The sequence below is a fragment of the Ranitomeya imitator genome, chromosome 6, assembly GCF_032444005.1.
Source record: "Ranitomeya imitator isolate aRanImi1 chromosome 6, aRanImi1.pri, whole genome shotgun sequence".
Classification (NCBI taxonomy): Eukaryota; Metazoa; Chordata; class Amphibia; order Anura; family Dendrobatidae; genus Ranitomeya; species Ranitomeya imitator.
This window is the reverse complement of record NC_091287.1, coordinates 377,112,542-377,140,418: the sequence shown is the minus strand read 5'-3', so window position 1 is coordinate 377,140,418 and position 27,877 is coordinate 377,112,542. Positions and strand designations below refer to the sequence as shown.

Sequence of the window (27,877 nt, the reverse complement as noted above, 5' to 3'; positions counted from 1 at the left end):
TAGGGTTAATTAGTCCTCCGGCTGTGTCGAGATGTCTAGGGACCGTTAGGTACATTCCACGGCTACTGCTAGTTGTGGCGTTAAGTTCAGGTCTGCGGTCAGTACAGGTCCCACCTTCTCCAGAGAACGTCTCATGTTGCTCCTAGGCCACCAGTTCATAACAGCTGCGTACTTGTAGTCCCATCGGATGATGCCTGCACACACACCCCAAAAGAGCCCCGCACACACCCAAACAGTCCCGCAGACACCCGAACAGCCCCGCACATATCCGAGCAGCCAGGCGCACAGCCCCGCACACACCCGAACAGCCAGGCACAGCCCCGCACACACCCGAACAGTCCCATACAGCGCCGAACACATCCGAACAGTCCCTCACACACCCGCACACATCCGAACAGCCCGCAGACCCCACACACACCTGAACAGCCCCGCACACACCCACACACACACAGTCACTGTCCACACACTTTCCTCCTCCTGAACTGCAGCGTTTCTCAGACCCACATCCGCAGCAAAACTGCACATCTTTTTTACATCTGCGGATGTGCCCGACTCAATGCAAGTCTATGGGTGCAGAAACGCTGCAGTTCCACACAAAAGAAGTGACATGCTGTGGAAAAAAAAAGCTGCGTTTCGGTGCGGCTTTTTCCGTAGCATGTGCAGAACAAGTCTGCGGCTCCCATAGACTTACATTGGTTGTGCACTACACTGCGGATTTGATGCAATTCTGTGCAGCAAAAAAACCTGCGGATCTGCAATCAAATCCGCAACGTGTGTACACAGCCTTAGCATTAGTGAACCTAGCAAAAAGGCAAGCAAAAAACAAGTGTAGGATTGCACTTTTTTTGCAATTTCATCGCACTTTGAATTTTTTTCACATTTTCTGATACATGACATGGTAAAACCAATGGTGTCGTTCAAAAGTAGAACTTGTTCCGCAAAAGATAAGCCCTCACATGGCCATATTGACGGAAACATTATGGCTCTGGAAAGAAGGGGAGCGATAAACAAAAAAAGCTACAGGGGTGAAGGGGTTTAGAAACATGGATATGGACATATCTATGGAAATAGACATAGATATATAGATAAATATCTATCCCATTTTTATCTATCTAATTCCATCTATCTATCCATCTATCTGTGTGTAATGGAGTGTAGGTTGGACAAATGTAAAAGAGGAGGTTGGACAGAAATGACATCACAAATCTTTTTGAAGAGAGAGGAGGGAGAGGAGGGAGGGGTTTGGGTGTGTTTTGGAGTGGGTGTGGTAGGTTCGAGCTTAGTGGCCAGTGCAAAGCATCATGGAACTTAGAGCACAATAACTCAGGAGAAAGGAAGTTGTCGATTAACCCCATGAGAGCTGGATCCAGCACTGAAGATGTGCTGCTACAGCATGATAAAAGGTAATATTGCTAAAATAAACACAGTGGATGTTTTCAGTGGCACATAATAGCAAGATTTATGAAAAAAAACAAAAATATTTATTGTAGTGGACAACTTCTTTAATGAATTTGATGCTGCCTTTGTATGTACATAGTGATTCAAGTCAGTAGTGTAGCCCATGAGTCGGGAAGGGAGGGTGGTACCAGCATGGGGCACCCCACCCATCATCTCAAGTTCAACTGTATCGGCTGGATGCAGCATCTGATGTCCCTGACACAGACAACGAGTCTGATGATCATTAGTTGGTGCCCACTGTCCTAAAATTAGAAGATGCTCGGAGACGTGGGGAAACAAGGAGGAGAGGTTGTATTTTTTCTGAGGGTGCATTATACTATATAGAGTCTGACTATGGGTAGTGCATTACACCATATAAAATCTGTCTATGGGGGTGCTTTATACTATATAGAGTCTGCCTATGGGGAGTGCATTATACTATAAAGGCCTATGGGGAGTGCATTATATTGTATATAGTCTGTCTATGGGGGTGCATTATACTATATAGAGTCTGCCTATGGAGACCGCATTGCACTATATGGAGGCCTATGGAGAGTGAATTATACTATATAGAGTCTGCCTATGGGGAGTGCATTATACTATATAAAGTCTGCCTATGGGGAGTGCATTATACTATATAAAATCTGCCTAAGGGAAGTGCATTATACTATAGAGGCCTATTGGGAGTTTATTATACTATATAGAGTCTGCCTATGGGGATGCTTTATACTATATACAGTAGAGTCTGCCTATAGGGGTGCATTATACTATATAGAGTCATCCTATGGGGAATGCATTACACCAGAGAGGCCTATGGGGGTGTATTATACTATATAGAGTCTGTCTAGGGGATGCTTTATACTATATAGTGTCTGCCAATTGGGGAACATTATGCTATATAGAGTCTGCCTGTGGGGAGTACATTATACTGTATGGAGGCACCTATAGGAGTACATTATACTATATGGAGGCCTATAGAGGTGCATTATACTATATAGAGGCCTATGGAGAGTGCATTATACTATACAGGCTTATGGAGAGTTCATTATACTATGCAAAGTCTTCGTATGGGGAATGCAGTATACTATATAGTCTGCCTATGGAGAGTGCATTATGCTATATAGAGTCTGACTGTGGGGAGTGGATTATACTATATAGAGTCTGCCTATGGGGAGTGCATTATACTATAGAAAATCTGCCTATGGTGGTGCTTTATACTATATATAGTCTGCCTATGGGGAAAGCATTATACCAGAGAGGCCTATGGGGGTGTGTATTATACTATACAGAGTCTGCCTATAGGGTGCTTTGTACTACATAGTGTCTGCCTATTGGGGAATACATTATACTGTATGGAGGCCTATAGGAGTGCATTATACTATGTGGAGGCCTATAGGGGTGCATTATACTATATGGAGGCCTATAGGGGTGCATTATTCTATATAGAGGCCTATGGAGAGTGCATTATACTATATAGGCTTATGGAGAAATCATTATACTATACAGAGTCTTCGTATAGGGAGTGCAGTATACTATATAGTCTGCCCATGGTGAGTGCATTATACTAAATAAAGTCTGCCTATGGGGAGTGCATATACTATATGGTGGCCTATGGAGGTACATTATCTATATATATAATTGCCTAAGGGTTTTTCCGTCTGTCTGTCCTGGAAATCCCACGTCTCTGATTGGTCGAGGCCGCCAGGCCTCGACCAATCAGCGGTGGGCACAGCGACGATGATGTCATAAAGGACTTAGAAATCCCACGTTTCTGATTCAGCGACGGGCAGAGTATCGACGTAGATGTCATAATGGTTGCCATGGCAATGATGATGTCATAAAGGTTGCCTCGACCAATCAGCGACGGGCACAGTCTGCCGCGAATTCTGGAATCATCATTGTCCATATACTACGGGGACATGCATATTCTAGAATACCCGATGCGTTAGAATCGGGCCACAATCTAGTCTATATATATAACTGTCTAAGGGTTTTTCCGTCTGTCTGTCTGTCTGTCCTGGAAATCCCGGCTCTCTGATTGGTCGAGGCCGCGAGGCCTCGACCAATCAGCAACGGGCACAGCGATGATAATGTCATAAAGGACGTAGACATCTCACGTTTCTGATTCAGCGACGGGCACAGTATCGACGTAGATGTCATAATGGTTGCCATGGCGACGATGATGTCATAAAGGTTGCCTCAAACAATCAGCGACGGGTACAGTGTGCCGCGAATTCTGGAATCATCATTGTCCATATACTACGGGGACATGCATATTCTAGAACAGGGGTCCCCAACTCCAGTCCTCAAGGCCCACCAACAGGTCATGTTTTCAGGATTTCCTTTGCATTGCACAGGTGATGCAATTATTACCTGGGCAAGGCTGAGGAAATCCTGAAAACATGACATGTTGGTGGGCCTTGAGGACTGGAGTTGGGGACCCCTGTTCTAGAATACCTGATGCGTTAGAATCGGGCCACAATCAAATGTGGCAAATGGGCAAAAATCACCTTTAATGTTAGTATTTATACTTCACAGGCCGCTTTTGAACAATCCCTGTTCAGATTGTGCTCAGATCAGAAGATCAGACCCGACCGTCTCCTACCCTGAGCTACCTCCTAATAGATGTCTATGAGGCTATGGACTGAAGTCAGGAGTGTCATGATCCCAGTGCTGGGTTTCACCTGCACGCCAGGGGTTAATGTGTTGATCAGTGCAGGCTCTGACCTGCACACCTGGGGCTTGTTATTGGCCTCGCTTTGGTTTGGGGTGAGCTTCTTATAGTCCTGGGAAGCTGAGTGTGTTGACCTCTGTTTGCTTGTGCCTTGTGTCAGTATTCTAGTTTGCTTGTATGGTTCTGACTCGGTTCTGTTCCCTGGTGTGATTTTGCCTTCTGATTCTGTACTGTGTATCTGCTTCTCTGGTTTTCTGACTCCTGCCACGTCCCTGACTATTCTTTATTTCCTTGCTCCTTGTGTACTGCGTTTCCGTTCCCGTTTATTGACCTCGGCTTGTCTTGGATTGCGTCTCCCTTTGCCCCATCCTTTCCCTGGGTTCCGGTGACTCCCTTTCCCTTCTCCTGTACCCTTTGTTCCTGTAGTATCCTGCATACTCCTGCTACAGGACACTAAGCCCCGCCTCTGTTGTCACGTGACCACAGGTCCTTTCAGTACATTCACTACCTGGCGTTCTGCTCACTCCAGCTCAGCTGTTACGGTGTTTTCTTGCCCAGCTCTCGGGCGCTGTGAGTATAGCTGTCACAGGCTGTCTGAGACTCTGGGTTCTCACTGTCAGGGCAGCATAAACCACTGGGGAGTGGCACCTGGTGGTTTCTCCTGATAAGGAGACTCCACTGTCAGGCCGAGCCTTGTGATCTGAGCGCGGTCCATATTCCACGGACATGTGAAACCAGCTTAGGAATAAAATTTCAAGGCTGGCACATTTAGGGGAGTTCGTTATTTTTTATTTATTTTTTTTGTAGAAGATTGGGCACCCCTGGGAAAAATTACTTTTATAGCCGGTCCCGGCTCGGAAACTGGCGAATCCTGGCAGCGCATAGTTTCTGCGCTGGGGGGATTTATAAGTCTGCAGTCAGATCGAGTGACTGCAGACTTATTGATTTGGTCTGGAAAACCCCTTTAATGTTAGGAGTAGAGACCCTCATTTCAAGGATTTGTCACTTACTGTGTTTTGCTATTTTAATACATTCAGTGTTTTCTCAGCAGGATATCATCAGTACAGGACTAGGTGCCTCGTGCCTCCTAGTCCAGCCTCTCCCCCAGCACTGATTAGCAGCTCTCTGTTACTATACCGTGTACCCAGACAGCTGTAGTGTGGTCGGCTTATACACAGCCCAAAAACCTGCTAACACGTTCCCTTTGACACATTTTCAGCTCTTAGCCATTTTTTTATTATTCCAGGTAACCCTCTAAACATAATTATCATCATCGCTTTTTCGTTCTAGTTTGAAGATAATAAAAAAAAAAGTTTAATTTCCCATAAGAATAACGTAGCTGTGTTTACAGCGACAATTATATTCTCGTTTCTTGTCTCCTAATAATCTGTTGTCATTTTAACTGAACCTTTGTAATGGAATATTCTTCACTTTTAGGACATGGATTTTGTTCGCTTCGTAATCAGCTGTTTTAAGATCTACTACCCCAGATACCTGTGTAAGTAGTATCCTATCTGATGTGTGCAGAGCTGGTGTAATAATAAATAAATATTAGCAAATCCCTACAATGAGAAATTTTGTATAGTTCTTCTGATTCCACTATGTCTCTTATAGTTCTTCTGATTACCCCATGGTTATGACCACTCATATAGTGACAGTAGGTTAGACAGCTCTTAGTGGCTGTAACCATGGATACCTAAACTACTGCAATGCCCTGCACATGGGGTAAGCGGCATAATGAATCTGAAGAACTATGCAACATTTCTAATTGCAGGTATTTGCTAATATTATTATTACACCGAAGGCTTCTTTCACACTTGCGTCTTGTGTGACGTACATCGCAATCCGTCGTTTTGGGAACAAAACGGATCCTGCAAATGTGCCCGCAGGATGCGTTTTTTTCCCCATAGACTTGTATTGCCGACGGATCGCGACGTATGGCCACATACGTGCACTGGATCCGTCATGTTTTGGCGGACCGTCGTCATGAAAAAACTTTCAATGTAACGTTTTTTCGCACATCGCGTCCGCCATTTTCTACCGCACATGCGCGGCCGGAACTCCGCCCCCTCCTCCCCGGACTTTAGAATGGGCAGTGGATGCGTCGAAAAAACTGCATCCGCTGCCCACGTCGTGCATAATTTTTACAACGTGCGTCGGTACGTTGCGCCGACGCTTAGCGACGGACCCGTACCGAATGGCAGTGTGAAAGTAGCCTAAGACATATTGGGATAGGAGCTTGGAGATGGGAATACCCCTTTAACTGAAATTCTGCCAACCATCTGATATTACCAAGATATTTTCCCTTTACAGTCAAATTTAGGGACTGATTAATTGTGTCTCCATATCTAACCAGGGGGTCTAGCTAGGGCCGAGAAGAAAAGCAACATTTGGCACCTCCTAGGTCTTGGAGGGGAGACGCTAATTGCGGCCTGAGGGGAAGAGCCATTCAGACTCTGCGTCCAGGACACAACATCACACTCAGCCCCCACAGTTATAGGACCACCCAGAACACCACCGCGCTCGGCCACCACAGACATAGGACCAACCAGAACACACCACTGCGCTCGGCCACCACAGACATAGGACCGCCCAGAACACACCACCGCGCTCGGCCACCACAGACATAGGACCGCCCAGAACACACCACTGCGCTCGGCCACCACAGACATAGGACCACCCAGAAGACACCACCGCGCTCGGCCACCACAGACATAGGACCGCCCAGAACACACCACTGCGCTCGGCCACCACAGACATAGGACCGCCCAGAACACACCACCGCGCTCGGCCACCACAGACATAGGACCGCCCAGAACACACAACTGCGCACGGCCACCACAGACATAGGACCGCCCAGAACACACCACCGCGCTCGGCCGCCACACACATCAGACCACCCAGGACCAACCACCGCACTCGGCCGCAACAGACATAGGACCGCCCAGGACACACCACTGCACTCGTCCACCAAGGACATTGGACCGCTCAGGACACCACTGCACTCGGCCATCACAGACATTGGACCGCTCAGGACACCACTGCACTCGGCCATCACAGACATTGGACCGCTCAGGACACCACTGCACTCGGCCACCACCGACACTAGAGACGCTGACTAATCTGTGGGATAACTGAATGCTGATGTCTACGGCAAAACAATGACCACAGCAGTTTATGATGATATCCCAATATTCTTATTAAATGCCATCCTACAGATATCACAGTGCTAGGAAAAGTATGTACCCCCCCTCCAGATATAAACCCCCCAACAAAGGCTGAAACAATAGAGTATGGAGGAAGAGGAAGGAGTGACGTCCTCCCCAATAGCCCCCACATGGGACACGACCAGCACAACAGCCCCCACATGGGACACGACCGGCAGGACGGTGACTGCAGCGCTGCGGGTCTCGCGCAGAACGAGGATAATATGGGGGGATTCTACCTGACAGTTATTAGGGTCACAGGGAACACGTCTATGTCCCCAATATGCATCCCGATAAATGTAGATGGATGCAGCCGCCCCTGTATCGATCGTGACCGCATCACCCGCTCCTGTGCCGTATACACTGCACCCCCTATTATATAGTAACTAGATTGTGGTCCGATTCTAACGCATCGGGTATTCTAGAATATGCATGTCCCTGTACTATATGGACAATGATGATTCCAGAATTCGCGGCAGATTGTGCCCGTCGCTGATTGGTCAAGGCAACCTTTATGACATCATCGTCGCCATGGCAACCATTATGACATGTACGTCGATACTGTGCCCGTCGCTGATTGGTCGAGGCCTGGCGGCCTCGACCAATCAGACGCGGGATGTCTACGTCCTTTATGACATCGTCGCTGTGCCCGTCGCTGATTGGTCGAGGCCTGGGGGCCTTGACCAATCAGAGACGCGGGATTTCCAGGACAGACAGGGCCCAAACAAGTCTCTTCTGCTTGTTGCCTGTCCTTAGCAATGGTTTCCTAGTAGCTATTTTACCATGAAGGACTGCTGCACAAAGTCTCCTCCTAACAGTTATTGTAGAGATGTGTCTGCTGCTAGAACTCTGTGTGGCATTGACCTGGTCTCTATTCTGAGCTGCTGTTAACCTGCGATTTCTGAGGCTGGTGACTCGGATAAACTTATCCTCAGAAGCAGAGGTGACTCTTGGTCTTCCATTCGTGGGGCGGTCCTCATGTGAGCCAGTTTCTTTGTAGTGCTTGATGGTTTTTGCAACTGCACTTGGGGACACTTTCAAAGTTTTCCCAATTTTTCGGACTGACTGACCTTCATTTCATAAAGTAATAATGGCCACTCATTTTTCTTAACTTAGCTGCTTTTTTTCTTGCCATAATACAAATTCTAACAGTCTATTCAGTAGGACTATCAGCTGTGTATCCACCAGACTCCTGCTCAACACAACTGATGGTCCCAACTCCATTTATAAGGCAAGAAATCCCACTTATCGAACCTGACAGGGCACACCTGTGAAGTAAAAACCATTCCCGGTGACTACCTCTTGAAGCTCATCAAGACAATGCCAAGAGTGTGCAAAGCAGTCATCAAAGCAAAAGGTGTCTACTTTGAAGAACCTAGAATATAAGACATATTTTCAGTTGTTTCACACTTTTTTGTTAAGTATATAATTCCACATATGTTAATTCATAGTTTTGATGCCTTCAGTGTGAATTTACAATTATCATAGTCATGAAAATACAGAAAAATCTTTAAATGAGAAGGTGTGTCCAAACTTTTGGTCTGTACTGTATATATATACCTATTCTATGTTTACACATTTATTCTACCTACTAGATTGTGGCCCGATTCTAACGCATCGGGTATTCTAGAATATGCATGTCCCCGTAGTATATGGACAATGATGATTCCAGAATTCGCGGCAGACTGTGCCCGTCGCTGATTGGTCGAGGCAACCTTTATGCCATCATCGTCGCCATGGCAACCATTATGACATCTACGTCGATACTGTGCCCGTCGCTGAATCAGAGACGTCGGATTTCTACGTCCTTTATGACATCATCGTCGCTGTGCCCGTTGCTGATTGGTTGAGGCCTGGCGGCCTCGACCAATCAGAGACGCGGGATTTCTACGTCGATGCTGTGCCGGTCTCTGATTGGTCGAGGCCTGGTGGCTCTCCATATCTCACCGGGGGGTCTAGCTAGGGCCGAGAAGAAAAGCAACATTTGGCACCTCCTAGGTCTTGGAGGGGAGACGCTAATTGCGGCCTGAGGGGAAGAGCCAGTCAGACTCTGCGTCCAGGACACAACATCACACTCGGCCACCACAGTTATAGGACCACCCAGAACACCACCGCGCTCGGCCACCACAGACATAGGACCACCCAGAAGACACCACCGCGCTCGGCCACCACAGACATAGGACCGCCCAGAACACACCACTGCGCTCGGCCACCACAGACATAGGACCGCCCAGAACACACCACCGCGCTCGGCCACCACAGACATAGGACCGCCCAGAACACACAACTGCGCACGGCCACCACATACATAGGACCGCCCAGAACACACCACCGCGCTCGGCCGCCACAGACATCAGACCACCCAGGACCAACCACCGCACTCGGCCGCAACAGACATAGGACCGCCCAGGACACACCACTGCACTCGTCCACCAAGGACATTGGACCGCTCAGGACACCACTGCACTCGGCCATCACAGACATTGGACTGCTCAGGACACCACTGCACTCGGCCATCACAGACATTGGACCGCTCAGGACACCACTGCACTCGGCCACCACCGACACTAGAGACGCTGACTAATCTGTGGGATAACTGAATGCTGATGTCTACGGCGAAACAATGACCACAGCAGTTTATGATGATATCCCAATATTCTTATTAAATGTTGCGGGATAATAGAATACTTGCCAGTAACCATTGGCCCCAGCCCCAGTTGGATCCTTCACATGTTTTGTGGTATTATACAGTAATATTCATGTATTTCCATCTAAATGGCAAAAAAATAAAATGTGTGTGTATATTGTCCAATGACTTACTCATCTACCCCATTCCTCATGTCTTTTTTTTTTTATTTTTTTAGCAAAAATTGTAATATTTGAAATGCCGTGGATAATGAACGGTAAGTTTAATTTTCTGATTTCATTGTTGTTTCGGGATCCTTTATGTTGTTGGCTAGTCTGGGGTAATAGGCTGAGCTATGTCAGTCAAGGAAAGGACAAAGCGTTAACATTTGATGTCCTTAGGGCCCAGGACAATGCCTCCTCCCTTCCTTGGCGGTCTATGGTGGACGTGTTACTTTATGATTCCTTAGTGGTCTAGCGTAGGAGAAGTGGTGAGGCCACGCTTTTTACAGAGGTTCTAAATGGGTTGTCTGCTACGAGTATATTAATGACGACCTATCCATATAAGATCAGTGCGGTCAGCGGTCAGCTGCCATCACCGCTAACGGCAGCCAGGTGTAAACCGTGGACGGACCAGATGTTGAGTGGCCGCCGCCGGGGACTGTTGGTCGACTTTTCTTCAATACCACATGGGTGATAAGAGCTGATCGGTGGAGGGCAGCTGTGATACTAAGGATAGATCAATAGAAATCCGATAGACCGCCCTTATGATATTTGAATCCTTGGTGGTTTAGGCTACAGGAGGTGGTTCATCCCTTTCGGTGACGACAGCTCCTTTGGTTGTCTATGGTAGAAGTGTTTTTTTTTATTTGGGGTGGCACGGTAGCGCAGTGGTTAGCACTGAAGCCTTACATCGCTGGGGTCCTGGGTTCAAATCCCACCAAGGACAACATCTGCATAGAGTTTGTGCGTTCTCTCTGTGTTTGCGTGGGTTTTCTCCGGGTACTCCGGTTTCCTCCCACATTCCAAAGACATACTGATAGGGAATTTAGATTGAGAGCCCCAATGGGGACACCGATGATAATGTGTGCAAACTGTAAAGCGCTGTGGAATATGTTAGCTCTATATAAAAATAAAGATTATTAAAGATTATTATTATTCTGTGGTGGTCTGGCATAGTCAGGATGGCCTTTTGGGTTACCTATCTTCTCTGTCTCCCATACATTACCCAAATAGGTCAGATACTGTAACGCTCAGGCCTTATACATGGCAATACTGCCATGTGCAGCTCCTTCCCTTTGCCGGATGTTGTGCTGCGCCACAGGATAAACCCAGAATACATACTTCACAGGCCGCTTTTGAACAATCCCTGTTCAGATTGTGGTCAGATCAGAAGATCAGACCCGACCGTCTCCTACCCTGAGCTACCTCCTAATAGATGTCTACGAGGCTATGGACTGAAGTCAGGAGACTCCACTGTCAGGCCGAGCCTTGTGATCTGAGCGCGGTCCATATTCCACGGACATGTGAAACCAGCTTAGGAATAAAATTTCAAGGCTGGCACATTTAGGGGAGTTCGTTATTTTTTATTTTTGTAGAAGATTGGGCACCCCTGGGAAAAATTACTGTTATAGCCGGTCCCGGCTCGGAAACTGGCGAATCCTGGCAGCGCATAGTTTCTGCGCTGGGGGGATTTATAAGTCTGCAGTCAGATCGAGTGACTGCAGACTTATTGATTTGGTCTGGAAAACCCCTTTAATGTTAGGAGTAGAGACCCTCATTACAAGGATTTGTCACTTACTGTGTTTTGCTATTTTAATACATTCAGTGTTTTCTCAGCAGGATATCATCAGTACAGGACTAGGTGCCTCGTGCCTCCTAGTCCAGCCTCTCCCCCAGCACTGATTAGCAGCTCTCTGTTACTATACCGTGTACCCAGACAGCTGTAGTGTGGTCGGCTTATACACAGCTCAAAAACCTGCTAACACGTTCCCTTTAACACATTTTCAGCTCTTAGCCATTTTTTTATTATTCCAGGTAACCCTCTAAACATAATTATCATCATCGCTTTTTCGTTCTAGTTTGAAGATAATAAAAAAAAAAAGTTTAATTTCCCATAAGAATAACGTAGCTGTGTTTACAGCGACAATTATATTCTCGTTTCTTGTCTCCTAATAATCTGTTGTCATTTTAACTGAACCTTTGTAATGGAATATTCTTCACTTTTAGGACATGGATTTTGTTCGCTTCGTAATCAGCTGTTTTAAGATCTACTACCCCAGATACCTGTGTAAGTAGTATCCTATCTGATGTGTGCAGAGCTGGTGTATCGGGATTTACTGCTTGCCAACATGTGACGTGATAGTATCGACGTAGATGTCATAATGGTTGCCATGGCAATGATGATGTTATAAAGGTTGCCTCGACCAATCAGCGACGGGCACAGTCTGCTGCGAATTCTGGAATCATCATTGTCCATATACTACGGGGACATGCATATTCTAGAATACCCGATGCGTTAGAATCGGGCCACAATCTAGTCTACTATATAATTGTCTAAGGGTCACTTCCGTCTGTCTGTCTGTCACAGATATTCATTGGTCGCGGCCTCTGTCTATCATGGAAATCCAAGTCGCTGACTGGTCACGGCAAAACAGCCGCGACCAATCAGTGACAGGCACAGTCCGGCGGCAACATGGCCACTCCTTCCTCCCCGCAGTCAGTGACCCCTCCATACTCCCCTCCGGTCACCGCTCACACAGGGTTAATGGCAGCGTTAACCGGTGTAACGCACTCGGTTAACGCTGCTATTAACCCTGTGTGACCAACGTTTTACTATTGATGCTGCCTATGTGGCATCAATAGTAAAAAGATCTGTTAAAAATAATTAAAAAAATAAAAATCGTTATATACTCACTGTCCGTCGGCCCCTTGGATCCACAACAGTCCTTTCCCGCTCGCGACGCTCCGGTAACCGGTCCATGCTGCGATCTCGCGAGATGATGACGTAGCGAGACCGCTACGTCATCATCTCGCGAGACCGCAATGCACTCTTCAGACCGGAGCGCGCGAGGACTCAGCGTCGGCAACCGCTTCGCTTGGATCCGGGGGCTCCGGAAGGTAAGTATTTAACTATTTTTTATTTTAATTCTTTTTTTTTTAACAGGGATATAATGCCCACATTGCTATATACTACGTGGGCTGTGCAATATACTACATGGGCTGTGCAATATACTACATGGGCTGTGCTTTATACTACGTGGGCTGTGCAATATACTACGTGACTGGGCAATATACTACGTGGCTGGGCAATATACTACGTGGCTGGGCAATATACTACGTGGCTGGGCAATATGCTACGTGACTGGGCAATATACTACGTTACTGGGCAATATACTACGTGACTGGGCAATATACTACGTGACTGGGCAATGTACTACGTGGCTGGGCAATATACTACGTGACTGGGCAATATACTACGTGACTGGGCAATATACTACGTGGCTGGGCAATATACTACGTGGCTGGGCAATATACTACATACTACGTGACTGGGCAATATACTACGTGGCTGGGCAATATACTACATGGCTGGGCAATATACTACGTGGCTGGGCAATATACTACGTGGCTGGGCAATATACTCCGTGGCTGAGCAATATACTACGTGGCTGGGCAATATACTACGTGGCTGTGCTATATACTACGTGGCTGGGCAATATACTACATACTACATGACTGGCAATATACTACGTGGTTGGGCAATATAGTACGTAACTGGGCAATATACTACGTGGCTGGGCAATATACTACGTGACTGGGCAATATACTACGTGGCTGGGCAATATACTACATACTACGTGATTGGGCATTATACTACGTGACTGGGCATTATACTACGTGGCTGGGCAATACACTACGTGGCTGGGCAATATACTACGTGGCTGGGCAATATACTACGTGGCTGGGCAATATACTATGTGGCTGTGCTATATACTACGTGGACATGCTTATTCTAGAATACCCGATGCGTTAGAATCGAGCCACCATCTAGTACTATATAATATTATAGTTTTCACCTTTCTGACCCAGCCAATTTTTACAATTCTGACCACTGTCCGTTAATGAGGTAATAATTCTGGAACGCTTCAACGGATCCCACTGATTCTGAGACTGTTTTCTTGTGACATATTGTACTTTATGATAGCAGTAAAATTTCCTCGATATGACTTATATCAGAGAGTAATATCGCACAAAATAGTTAATAAATAACATTTACCACACATCTACTTTACATCAGCACAATTTTGGAACCACTTTTTTTTGGTTAGGAAGTTATAAGGGTTAAAAGTTGACCAGCAATTTCTCATTTTTTCAACAAATTTTACAAAACCATTTTTTTAGGGACCACATCACATTTGAAGTCACTTTGAGGGGTCTATATGATAGAAAATACACAAAAGTGACACCATTCTAAAAATTGCACCCCTCAAGGTACTCAAAACCACATTCAAGAAGTTTATTAACCCTTCAGGTGCTTCACAGGAATTTTTGGAATGTTTTAAAAAAATGAACATTTAACTTTTTTACTTCAGATCCAATGTGTTTTATTTTACCAAGGGTAACAGGAGAAATTGGACCACAAAAGTTGTACAATTTGTCCTGAGTACGCTGATACCCCATGTATGAAGGTAAACCACTGTTTGACTTTTTCAATGCAAAATTGGCTGGAATTGAGATCGGATGCCATGTTGCGTTTGGAGAGCCCCTGATGTGCCTAAACAGTGGAAACCCCCCACAAGTGACCCCATTTTGGAAATTAGACCCCCTAAGGAACTTTTCTAGATGTGTGGTGAGCATTTTGAAACCCCAAGTGCTTCACATAAGTTTATAATGTAGACCCGTAAAAATAAAAAATCATATTTTTTTCACAAAAATGAGCTTTTCGCCCCCATTTTTTCTATTTTCCCAAGGGTAACAGAAGAAATTGGACCGCAAAAGCTGTTGTACAATTTGTCCTAAGTACGCTGATACCCCATATGTGGAGGGAAACCACAGTTTGGGTTCATGGCACAGCTCAGAAGGGAAGGAGCAACGTTTTGGAGTGCAGACTTTGATGGAATGGTCTGCGAGCGTCACGTTGTGTTTGCAGAGCCCCTGATGTATCGACAGTGGAAACCCCCAAGTCATCCCATATTGGAAACTAGACCCCCAAGGAACTTATCTAGATGTGTTGTGAGAACTTTGAACCCCCAAGTGTTTCAATAAAGTTTATAACGCAAAGCCGTGAAAATAAAATAAAAAATTTTCCCACAAAAATGATTTTTAGCCACCAAATTTTTATTTTCATAAGGGTAACAGGAGAAATTGGACTGCAAAAGTTGTACAATTTGTCCTGAGTATGATGATACCCCATATGAGGGGGTAAACCACTGTTTGTGCGCACGGCAGAGCTCAGAAGGGTAGGAGCACCGTTTTACTTTTTCAACACAGAATTGGCTGGAATTGAGATAGGACGCCATGTCGCGTTTGGAGACACCCTGATGTACCTAAACAGTGGAAACCCCCCTAATTCTAACTCCAACCTAACCCCAACACACCCCTAACCCTAGCCCTAACCACACCCCTAACCTGAATACAACCCTAACACTAATACCAACCCTAACCACAACCCTAACCCAACACACCCCTAATCCCAACACACCCCTAACCCTAATCCCAACCCTAACCATAACCCTAATCACATCCCTAACCCTGACACACCCCTAACCCTAATCCCAACCCTGACCCTAATCCCAACCGTAAAAGTAATCCCAACTGTAAACGTAATCCAAACCCTAGCCCCAACCCTAACTCTAACTTTAGCCCCAACCCTAACTTTAGCCCCAACCCTAACTTTAGCCCCAAGCCTAATCCTAACTTTAGCCCCAAGCCTATCCCTAACTTTAGCCCTAACCCTTACCCTAGCCCTAATGGGAAAATTGAAATAAATAAATAAAAAATTATTTTATTATTTTTCCCTAACGAAGGGTGTGATAAAGTGGGGTTTGATTTACTATTTATAGTGGGTTTTTATGTTTGGCAGCTGTCACACACTAAAAGATGCTTTTTACTGCAAAAAATAGTTTTTGCATCACCATAGTTTGAGAGCTATAATTTTTCTATATTTTGGCCCATAGAGTCATGTGAGGTCTTGTTTTTTGCAGGACGAGTTGACGTTTTTATTGGTACCATTTTTGGGTGCATGATATTTTTTGATCGCTTTTTATTCAGATTTTTGTGAGGCAGAATGAACAAAAACCAGCAATTCATTAATTTATTTTGAGGTAGGGGCCTTTGTACCGTTCTGCGTGTGGTAAAATTGATAAAGCACTTTTATTCTTCGGGTCAGTATGATTACAGCGATACCTCATTTATATCTTTTTTTATGTTTTGGCACTTTTATACAATAAAAACTATTTTATAGGAAAAAATAATTAATTTTGCATTGCTTTATTCTGAGAGCTATAACTTGTTATTTTTCAGGTGATGGAGCTATATGGCAGCTTACTTTTTGTGGGAGAAGATGATGTTTTCAGCTGTACCATGTTTATTTATATGTCTTTTTGATCGCGTTTTATTCCACTTTTTGTTAGGCGGTATGATAATAAAGCATTGTTTTTTGCCTTTTTTTTAATGGCGTTCACTAAAGGGGTTAACTAGTGGGACAGTTTTATAGGACGGGTCGTTACGGATGCGGCGATACCAAATATATGTACTTTTATTTTTTTTTATTATTTACATAAATGGATTTATTGGTAAAATATTTATTTTTTTATATATATTTTTACATATTAGTGACAATATACAGGTCCTTCTCAAAAAATTAGCATATAGTGTTAAATTTCATTATTTACCATAATGTAATGATTACAATTAAACTTTCATATATTATAGATTCATTATCCACCAACTGAAATTTATCAGGTCTTTTATTGTTTTAATACTGATGATTTTGGCATACAACTCCTGATAACCCAAAAAACCTGTCTCAATAAATTAGCATATTTCACCCATCCAATCAAATAAAAGTGTTTTTTAATAACAAACAAAAAAACCATCAAATAATAATGTTCAGTTATGCACTCAATACTTGGTCGGGAATCCTTTGGCAGAAATGACTGCTTCAATGCGGCGTGGCATGGAGGCAATCAGCCTGTGACACTGCTGAGATGTTATGGAGGCCCAGGATGCTTCAATAGCGGCCTTAAGCTCATCCAGAGTGTTGGGTCTTGCGTATCTCAACTTTCTCTTCACAATATCCCACAGATTCTCTATGGGGTTCAGGTCAGGAGAGTTGGCAGGCCAATTGAGCACAGTAATACCATGGTCAGTAAACCATTTACCAGTGGTTTTGGCACTGTGAGCAGGTGCCAGGTCGTGCTGAAAAATGAAATCTTCATCTCCATAAAGCATTTCAGCCGATGGAAGCATGAAGTGCTCCAAAATCTCCTGATAGCTAGCTGCATTGACCCTGCCCTTGATGAAACACAGTGGACCAACACCAGCAGCTGACATGGCACCCCACACCATCACTGACTGTGGGTACTTGACACTGGACTTCAGGCATTTTGGCATTTCCTTCTCCCCAGTCTTCCTCCAGACTCTGGCACCTTGATTTCCGAATGACATGCAAAATTTGCTTTCATCAGAAAAAAGTACTTGGGACCACTTAGCAACAGTCCAGTGTTGCTTCTCTGTAGCCCAGGTCAGGCGCCTCTGCCGCTGTTTATGGTTCAAAAGTGGCTTTACCTGGGGAATGCGGCACCTGTAGCCCATTTCCTGGACACGCCTGTGCACGGTGGCTCTGGATGTTTCCACACCAGACTCAGTCCACAATCTTCCTCAGGGTCCGGTCTCCTCTTCTCGTTGTACAGCGTTTTCTGCCACATTGTTTCCTTCCAACAGACTTACCATTGAGGTGCCTTGATACAGCACTCTGGGAACAGCCTATTTGTTGAGAAATTTCTTTCTGGGTCTTACCCTCTTGCTTGAGGGTGTCAATGATGGCCTTCTTGACATCTGTCAGGTCGCTAGTCTTACCCATGATGGGGGTTTTGAGTAATGAACCAGGCAGGGAGTTTATAAAAGCCTCAGGTATCTTTTGCATGTGTTTAGAGTTAATTAGTTGATTCAGAAGATTAGGGTAATAGGTCGTTTAGAGAACCTTTTCTTGATATGCTAATTTATTGAGACAGGTTTTTTGGGTTATCAGGAGTTGTATGCCAAAATCATCACTATTAAAACAATAAAAGACCTGACAAATTTCAGTTGGTGGATAATGAATCTATAATATATGAAAGTTTAATTGTAATCATTACATTATGGTAAATAATGAAATTTAACACTATATGCTAATTTTTTGAGAAGGACCTGTATATATATATATATATATATATATATATATATAATTTTTTTTTTTTTTTTACTTTACTACATTGTCCCAGGGTGGGACATCACTATATAAAGTCAGATCGCTGATCTGACACTTTGCATAGCACAGTGTCAGATCAGCGAACTGACAGGCAGTGTAGGAGGACCCCGCGGCCATCTTGGAGCCGGGGGTCTCCATGGAGACCACAGAAGCAACGCGATCGCAGTGCCAGTGTACATGTAATACAGTGATCACCAGTGACACAGAAGCTCTGTATATAGTGTATAGTGCACAGTTAATACAGTAATCACTGGTGATATTATACTCGGGAGCTCTGTATATAGTGTATATGTAATACAAGGATCACCAATGACATGATACACAAAAGCTCTGTATATAGTCTATAGTTTACAGGTAATACAGGGATCAGCAGTGACATTATACAGTCATGGCCAAAAGTTTTGAGAATGACACCAAAATTATATTTTCACATGATCTGCTGCCCTCTGGTTTTTATTAGTGTTTGTCTGATGTTTATATCACATACAGAAATATAATTGCAATCATATTATGAGTACCAATAGGTTATATTGACAGTTAGAATGAGTTAATGCAGCAAGTCAATATTTGCAGTGTTGACCCTTCTTCTTCAAGACCTCTGCAATTCTCCCTGGCATGCTCTCAATCAACTTCTGGACCAAATCCTGATTGATAGCAGTCCATTCTTGCATAATCAATGCTTGTATTGTGCCAGAATTTGTTGGTTTTTGTTTGTCCACCCGTCTCTTGATGATTGACCACAAGTTCTCAATGGGATTAAGATCTGGGGAGTTTCTAGGCCATTGACCCAAAATCTCTATGTTTTGTTCCATGAGCCATTTAGTTATCACCTTTGCTTTATGGCAAGGTGCTCCATCATGCTGGAAAAGGCATTGTTGGGCACCAAACTGCTCTTGGACGGTTGGGAGAAGTTGCTCTTGGAGGACATTCTGGTACCATTCTTTATTCATGGCTGTGTTTTTAGGCAAGACTGTGAGTGAGCTGATTCCCTTGGCTGAGAACCAACCCCACACATGAATGGTTTCAGGATGCTTAAAGGTACCTTCACACATAACGATATTGTTAACGATATCGTTGCTATTTGTGACGTAGCAACGATATCGTTAATGAAATCGTTATGTGTGACAGCGACCAACGATCAGGCCCCTGCTGGGAGATCGTTGGTCGCTGAATAAAGTCCAGAACTTTATTTCGTCGCTGGACTCCCTGGAGACATCGCTGGATCGGCGTGTGTGACACCGATCCAGCGATGTCTTCACTGGTAACCAGGGTAAACATCGGGTAACTAAGCGCAGGGCCGCGCTTAGTAACCCGATGTTTACCCTGGTTACCATGCTAAAAGTAAAAAAAAAAAAACACTACATACTTACCTACAGCCGTCTGTCCTCCAGCGCTGCGCTCTGCACTCCTCCTGTACTGTCTGGGAGCCGGAAAGCAGAGCGGTGACGTCACCGCTCTGCTTTCCGGCTCCCAGACAGTACAGGAGGAGAGCAGAGAAGCAGAGCGCAGCGCTGGAGGACAGACGGCTGTAGGTAAGTATGTAGTGTTTGTTTTTTTTTACTTTTAGCATGGTAACCAGGGTAAACATCAGGTTACTAAGCGCGGCCCTGCGCTTAGTTACCCGATGTTTACCCTGGTTACCGGCATCGTTGGTCGCTGGAGAGCGGTCTGTGTGACAGCTCTCCAGCGACCAAACAGCGACGCTGCAGCGATCCGGATCGTTGTCGGTATCGCTGCAGCGTCGCTAAATGTGAAGGGGCCTTTACAGTTGGCATGAGACAAGACTGGTGGTAGCGCTCACCTCTTCTTCTCCGAATAAGCTGTTTTCCAGATGTCCCAAACAATCGAAAAGGGGATTCATCAGAGAAAATGACTTTGCCCCAGTCCTCAGCAGTCCACTCCCTGTACCTTTTGCAGAATATCAGTCGGTCCCTGATGTTTTTTCTGGAGAGAAGTGGCTTCTTTGCTGCCCTCCTTGAAACCAGGCCTTGCTCAAAGAGTCTCCGCCTCACAGTGCGTGCAGAAGCACTCACACCAGCCTGCTGCCATTCCTGAGCAAGCTCGGCACTGCTGGTAGTCCGATCCCGCAGCTGAAACAGTTTTAAGATACAGTCCTGGCGCTTGCTGGTCTTTCTTGGGCGCCCTGGAGCCTTTTTGACAACAATGGAAGCTCTCTCCTTGAAGTTCTTGATGATGTGATAGATTGTTGACTGAGGTGCAATCTTTGTAGCTGCGATACTCTTCCCTGTTAGGCCATTTTTGTGCAGTGCAATGATGGCTGCACGTGTTTCTTTAGAGATAACCATGGTTAACTGAAGAGAAACAATGATACCAAGCACCAGCCTCCTTTTAAAGTGTCCAGTGATGTCATTCTTACTTAATCATGACTGATCGCCAGCCCTGTCCTCATCAACACCCACACCTGTGTTAATGGATCAATCACTAAAACGGTGTTAGCGGCTCCTTTTAAGGCAGGATTGCAATGATGTTGAAATGTGTTTTGGGGGTTAAAGTTCATTTTCTGGGCAAATATTGACTTTGCAAGTACAGTAATTGCTGTTAAGCTGATCTCTCTGACATTCAGGAGTATATGCAAATTACCATTAGGAAAAATGAAGCAGTAGACTTTGGAAAAAATTAATATTTGTCTCATTCTCAAAACTTTTGGCCATGAATGTACACAGGAGCTCTGTGTATAGTGTACAGGTAATACAGGGATCACCAGTGACATTATACACAGGAGCTCTTTATATAGTGTACAGGTAATACAGTGATCACCAGTGACATGGCACACAGGAGCTTTCTATATAGTGTACAGGTAATACAGGGATCAGCAGTGACATTATACACAGGAGCTCTCTGTATATAATGTACAGGTAATACAGTATCATCAGTCACATTACACACAGGAGCTCTGTATACAGTGTATAGTGTACAGGTAATACTGTGATCACCAGTCACATTACATACAGGAGCTCTGTATATACTAGTGTATAGGTAATAAATACCGTGATCACTAGTGACATTGTACACAGGAGTTCTGTATATAGTGTACAGTTAATACAGTGATCACCAGTGACGCTATACACAGGAGCTTTGTATATAGTGTATAGGTAATACAGTGATCACCAGTGACATTACTGACATTATACACATGCTCTGTATAGTGTATAGTGTACAGGTCATACTTCATACTATGAATACCAGTCACATTACATACAGAAGCTCTGTATATACTAGTGTATAGGTAACATATTGACTCAACAGTAACTTCTCTAGTTGAAGTCCTTCATCTTCGCTTTTGGTCTTCATCCAGTTTAGATCACCATCACTTATTTGAACCAGGACTTGTCTCTGCAGAAAATAACAAAGTTATCTAGTTGCAGCGCTTGCAGTGCACATAATTTTTTCCCAACTTCTGCACTACACCAAATGAAAAAAAAAGGTTGACCTAGTGCAGCTCCCCCAAAATAGTAACAGGACAGCTACATTGAAAACAGTATCCTCAATAATAAAATATATCACTAAAGTAAAAATATCCCCATCCTGGTCCCCTTGTGTCAAAGCCTAGCCCCTTGTGTCTCATTCCTGGCTCCAGCGACATGTTCTCCCATCCCGCCCTATGTGTTCGCCATCCTGCCCCATGTGTCCTATGATTCTGTCCCATGTGTCTCCATCCTGCCATGTGTCCCATGATGCTGTCCCATGATCCTGTCCTATGTGTCTCCATCCTGCCCCATGTGTCCCATAATGCTCCCCATCTGTCCCATGATTCTGTCCCATGAGCCTGTCCCATGTCTCCATCCTGCCACATGTCTCCATCCTACCCCATATGTCCGATTATGCTGTCCCATGATTTTGTCCCATGAGCCTGTACCATGATTCTGTCCGATGAGCCTGTCCCATGCGTTTCCATCCTGCCTCGTGTCAACATCCTACCCCATGTGTCATATGATGCTGCCCCATGTGTTTCCATCCTGCCTCATGTGTCCCATGATGCTGCCCCGTGTGTCCGCTGATTCTGTCCCGTGTCTCCAACCTGCCCCATGTGTCAAATGATGCTACCCAATGTGTTCCATGATTCTTTCCCATGTGTCTCCATCCTGCCCCATGTGTCCCATGATTTCATCCCATGAGCCTGCCCCATGTGTCTCCGTCCTTGTAGATTGTAAGTTTGTGAGCAGGGACCTCACCCCTAATGTCACTGTTTAAATTGTCTTAACTTGTACTGAATTTATTGTCTGTACATGTCCCCGCTTAATTGTAAAGTGCTGCGGAATTTGTTGGTGCCATATAAAAATTATTATTATTATTCTGCCCAATGTGTCCCATGATGTTGCGGCTGCCCCATCTGTCTCCATCCTGCCCCATCTGTCTCCATCCTGCCCCATCTGTCTCCATCCTGCCGTATGTGTCCCATGATCCTGCCCAATCTACATATTGTGGCTTGCTGCTTTCAATAAAAAAAAATTTTCCTTTCCTGGCCGCGGTCCATAGGCGTAGTCTCCTCTATCCATTTGAGGCGTGGACTCACCGGCGTATGACAGTGATATCATACGCCAGTGACGTGTGCGACGACATCAGCTGTCGGCCTGTGATTGGCTGACAGCTTTTAACTACTGCCGAGCGGGCCTGCACGGCAATAGATTTTAACTGAACGTGCGTCCAAGGATGCATGTTCAGCTACTGAACTGGCAGGATCCTCCTTCCCCAGGGACCATGTGCCCAGAGGGGGGCCTGCTCCGTGCCCTTCTGCTCGCCGTGCCCCATATGCCAGTAAGGACAGTAATGCCCTGATGGCGGCCCTGGGCAGTAATATTAGTGTGGATCTTTGTACAGAGATTTTTTTAGTGAGAGCTCTGTCATCTGCTCAGGTTCCCCTATACCTACAATCAGGGCCGGCTTTAGGGGCAGGCAGACCAGGCAGCTGCCTGGGGCCCCCACTCCCCCAGGGGCCCCCAGCAAGCGGCAAGTCACGCAGCCGCTGTGGGGCCCCTGTGAGGCAGCGCTGACTCCCCCGCCGCATTGAACTATACCGGCGTCTGCCGGTACAGTTCAAAGCAATGATGGAGGAGAGAGCGTCACCTGACGCTCCCTCTCCCATCATACCCCGCTCTGCCTCTGACACAGCGGGTGCGCACGCACTCACTGTGACCCAGGCAGTGCGGCGGCAGCCGCCGACACAGGAGCAGGGAGCAGCGTGGGCTCGGGGAGAGGTAAGGAGCTTGTTTTTTTTTTGTTTTTTTTTACTGGACTGTGCGGCCTTTCTCGGGAGGAGAGAGGCGGGGAGGGAAGGGGGGATGTGAGCTGTGCTGTATACTCCTGTGTGCTCTGCTGTATACTACTGTGGGCTATTCTGTATACTACTGTGGGCTGTGCTGTATACTACTGTGGGCTCTGCTGTATACTACTGGGCTCTGCTGTATACTACTGTGGGCTCTGCTGTATACTACTGTGGGCTCTGCTGTATACTACTGTGGGCAGTGCTGTATACTACTGTGTGCTCTGCTGTATACTACTGTGGGCTATGCTGTATACTACTGTGGGCTGTGCTGTATACTACTGTGGGCTCTGCTGTATACTACTGGGCTCTGCTGTATACAACTGTGGGCTCTGCTGTATACTACTGTGGGCTCTGCTGTATACTACTGTGGGCAGTGCTGTATACTACTGTGGGCTCTGCTGTATACTACTGTGGGCAGTGCTGTATACTACTGTGGGCTCTGCTGTATACTACTGTGGGCTATGCTGTATACTACTGTGGGCTCTGCTGTATACTACTGTGGGCTCTGCTGTATACTACTGTGGGCAGTGCTGTATACTACTGTGGGCTCTGCTGTATACTACTGTGGGCAGTGCTGTATACTACTGTGGGCAGTGCTGTATACTACTGTGGGCAGTGCTGTATACTACTGTGGGCTCTGCTGTATACTACTGTGGGCTATGCTGTATACTACTGTGGGCTCTGCTGTATACTACTGTGGACAGTGCTGTATACTACTGTGGGCAGTGCTGTATACTACTGTGGGCTCTGCTGTATACTACTGTGGGCTCTGCTGTATACTACTGTGGGCTGTGTTATATACTACTGTGGGCAGTGCTGTATACTACTGTGGGCTCTGCTGTATACTACTGTGGGGGGCTGCATTATATTCTATAGGGAGGTTACATTATACTCTGTGAGGGGGCTGCATTATACTCTGTGGGGTGGCTGCATTATATTCTGTGGGGTGGTGACTGCATTATACTATATGTGGGCTGCATTATACTGTATCGAGAACTAGGGGGAATACGTTATACTATATGAAGAACTTTGGGGTGCATTATACTATGGGAAGTGAATTGTACTACATGGATGACTATGGCGGTGCATTATACTTTATGGAGCACTGTGAGGAGTGTATTATGCTATATGGAGGACTATGGGAAGTGTATAATACTATATGGAGGATTATGAGGAGTGTATTATACATTTTACAATATGGAGGATTGTGGTGCACATTATAATATATGGAGGAGTATGGGGTGTATTTTACCAAACAAGCAAAATGCAGCATATTCATTGGGTGATTGGATTGTTAATGCCGGAATAAAAATCATTGTTCTCAGCAGGACATCGCCGGGGTAAACTGTAGATGTGCTGCTGATAACATGATACTGTATGGTGACCTGTTAGTGATCTATTAGTGATGTTCTGTCCCCATCATTCTCAGACGGTGGAAAGAGGCTGGAAACAAGCGTCCAACGACTTCAGTATTGTCGATCACACACAAATGCTTCTGTGTGATGTGCAATATGTTAGCATTTGGGGCCTCATTTTAAACTTTGCCTAGGGCCCCACTTTGCCTTAAACCGGCCCTGCCTACAATTAGGGTGTGCCACCATAGTTGTAATCAGTGGCCCACCGGAGGATTCTCCTCTGTGCCAGTCCAAGCCTGCTTTGGAGGCAGGTGGCCCCTTACTCACCCCTGTAGGACTGCACAGGTTGCACCCAATAATATGTTCGCCCCTTGCCCAGGTAAGAAGGAAACACAAGCTGTGACCAGGTGAGCTGTTTTAGTCCTCATGAACTATAAGGCTATATTCACACTTAGCGGTTTTTACCGCGGAACCGCCGCGATTTTGATGCTGCGGGTCCGCAGCAGTTTCCATAGCGTTTACAGTAACATGTAAACCCTATGGAAACCGCAAACCGCTGTGCACATGCTGCGGGAAAAACCGCGCGGGAACGCAGCGGTTTACAACCCGCAGCATGTCACTTCTTTGTGCAGAATCGCTGCGATTCTGCACCCATAGGAATACATTGAAGTAAGCGGATAATGTGCGGGTGGTACCCGGGGTGGAGGAGAGGAGACTCTCCTCCAGGCCCTGGGAACCATATTTGGGGTTAAAAAATAAAAAATCTGGTTATACTCACCCTCTGATGTCCGGAGCTCCTGGGCGCTGCACGCGGCCGTCCGGTCAGAGTTGCTGTGCGACCAGGACCTGCGGGACGTCAGAGGGTGAGTATAACCAATTTTTATTATTTTTAACATTACTATTGATGCTGCATATTGCTGCATATGCAGCATCAATAGTATAGGCGGAAACCCGCAGCGGAAAACGCGGAACAAACCGCGATAAATCTGCAGGGAGAACCGCAGTTGTTTTGCCCTGCAGATTTATCAAATCCGCTGCGGGAAAACCCGCAGAGGGACGCCGCAAGGTGTGAACATAGCCTTAATACAAGGGCTGCGCTGAGAATGGTGGCAGCTCAGCCATGATGCCCAGTAACAGCCCATGCTGCAGTGAGTGCCATCTGCTGTTATCAGGAGGCAGCCCGTCGTGCCGTCCCCCGTGTGCCTCCCTCAGGGCCGCACAGAACACAATGGACTGGACCAGCCCTCACTGTAATGACAGGAGTCCCGTGACGTGCGCTGCTGCTGATGCGACACGGTGGAGGGAGGGCGCATCCTCAGCAGCCGGTAACCAGGGAGGCAGCGGCAGAGCCGGTACACCGGAGCCCTCACACCCACTGGCTGCACCGTTCCTCAACCGCCCCATCCAGACATGCCGCATGCCGGACGCGCACCTACAGGGCTGAGGACCCGTCCCCGGTGATGAGCAGCTCCACACCGCACTGAGCGCACATCTTCTCCGCACAGGGAGGAAGACATGAGGATCTGGAGCTCAGAGCATGTGTTCAGGTACCTGTGCCGGCATTGTCCTGGGTCTGCACAGCCAAGGGCTGCTGAGATCTGTATATACCTGAGATAACTGTATACAGACGACTAATATATTACTGTATACACATGACCGCTATATAGTGTCATACAGTGACTGTATGTACCTGACAGCCACCATCCAGATAGTGTGACATACTGACTGTATGTACCTGACCGCCACCATTCATATAGTGTGATATAGTGACTGTATGTACCTGACCGCCATATAGTGTGATACAGTGACTGTATGTACCTGACCGCCATAGAGTGTGATACAGTGACTGTATGTACCTGACCGCCATATAGTGTGATATAGTGACTGTATGTACCTGACCGCCATATAGTGTGACATACTGACTGTATGTACCTGACCGCCATATAGTGTGATATAGTGACTGTATGTACCTGACCGCCACCATCCATATAGTGTGACATACTGACTGTATGTACCTGACCGCCACCATTCATATAGTGTGATATAGTGACTGTATGTACCTGACCGCCATATAGTGTGATATAGTGACTGTATGTACCTGACCGCCATATAGTGTGATACAGTGACTGTATGTACCTGACCGCCATATAGTGTGATACAGTGACTGTATGTACCTGACCGCCATATAGTGTGATACAGTGACTGTATGTACCTGACCGCCATATAGTGTGATATAGTGACTGTATGTACCTGACCGCCACCATCCATATAGTGTGATATAGCGACTGTATGTACCTGACCGCCACCATCCATATAGTGTGACATACTGACTGTATGTACCTGACCGCCATATAGTGTGATATAGTGACTGTATGTACCTGACCGCCATATAGTGTGATATAGTGACTGTATGTACCTGACCGCCATATAGTGTGACATACTGACTGTATGTACCTGACCGCCATATAGTGTGATATAGTGACTGTATGTACCTGACCGCCACCATCCATATAGTGTGACATACTGACTGTATGTATCTGACCGCCACCATCCAGATAGTGTGACATAGTGACTGTATGTACCTGACCGACACCATCCAGATAGTGTGACATAGCGACTGTATGTACCTGACCGCCACCATCCATATAGTGTGATATAGTGACTGTATGTACCTGACCGCCATATAGTGTGATATAGTGACTGTATGTCCTGACTGCCACCATCCATATAGTGTGACATAGTGACTGTATGTACCTGACCGCCATATAGTGTGATATAGTGACTGTATGTACCTGACCGCCACCATCCAGATAGTGTGACATA

At 45.9% G+C, this 27,877-nt stretch overlaps 1 protein-coding gene across 3 annotated transcripts in view; it reads left to right on the top strand.

Annotated features, from left to right (window-relative positions):
• Window positions 1-1,377: 1,377 nt before the first annotated feature.
• The window catches only part of PRELID3A (PRELI domain containing 3A), a 132,828-nt gene continuing 106,328 nt past the window's right edge, over window positions 1,378-27,877 (top strand). Inside the window, exon 1 of one of the 3 annotated variants that reach the window (XM_069728946.1) lies at window positions 1,378-1,403. Coding sequence is in view for 2 of the 3 variants with exons in the window: in XM_069728945.1 (XP_069585046.1) it covers window positions 26,570-26,601 (32 nt within the window). In the remaining variant the exon portion in view is untranslated. Of the gene's footprint in view, window positions 1,404-26,266; window positions 26,602-27,877 lie in introns of those variants that run through there. The other 2 variants (XM_069728945.1, XM_069728944.1) reach the window with 2 other exon arrangements.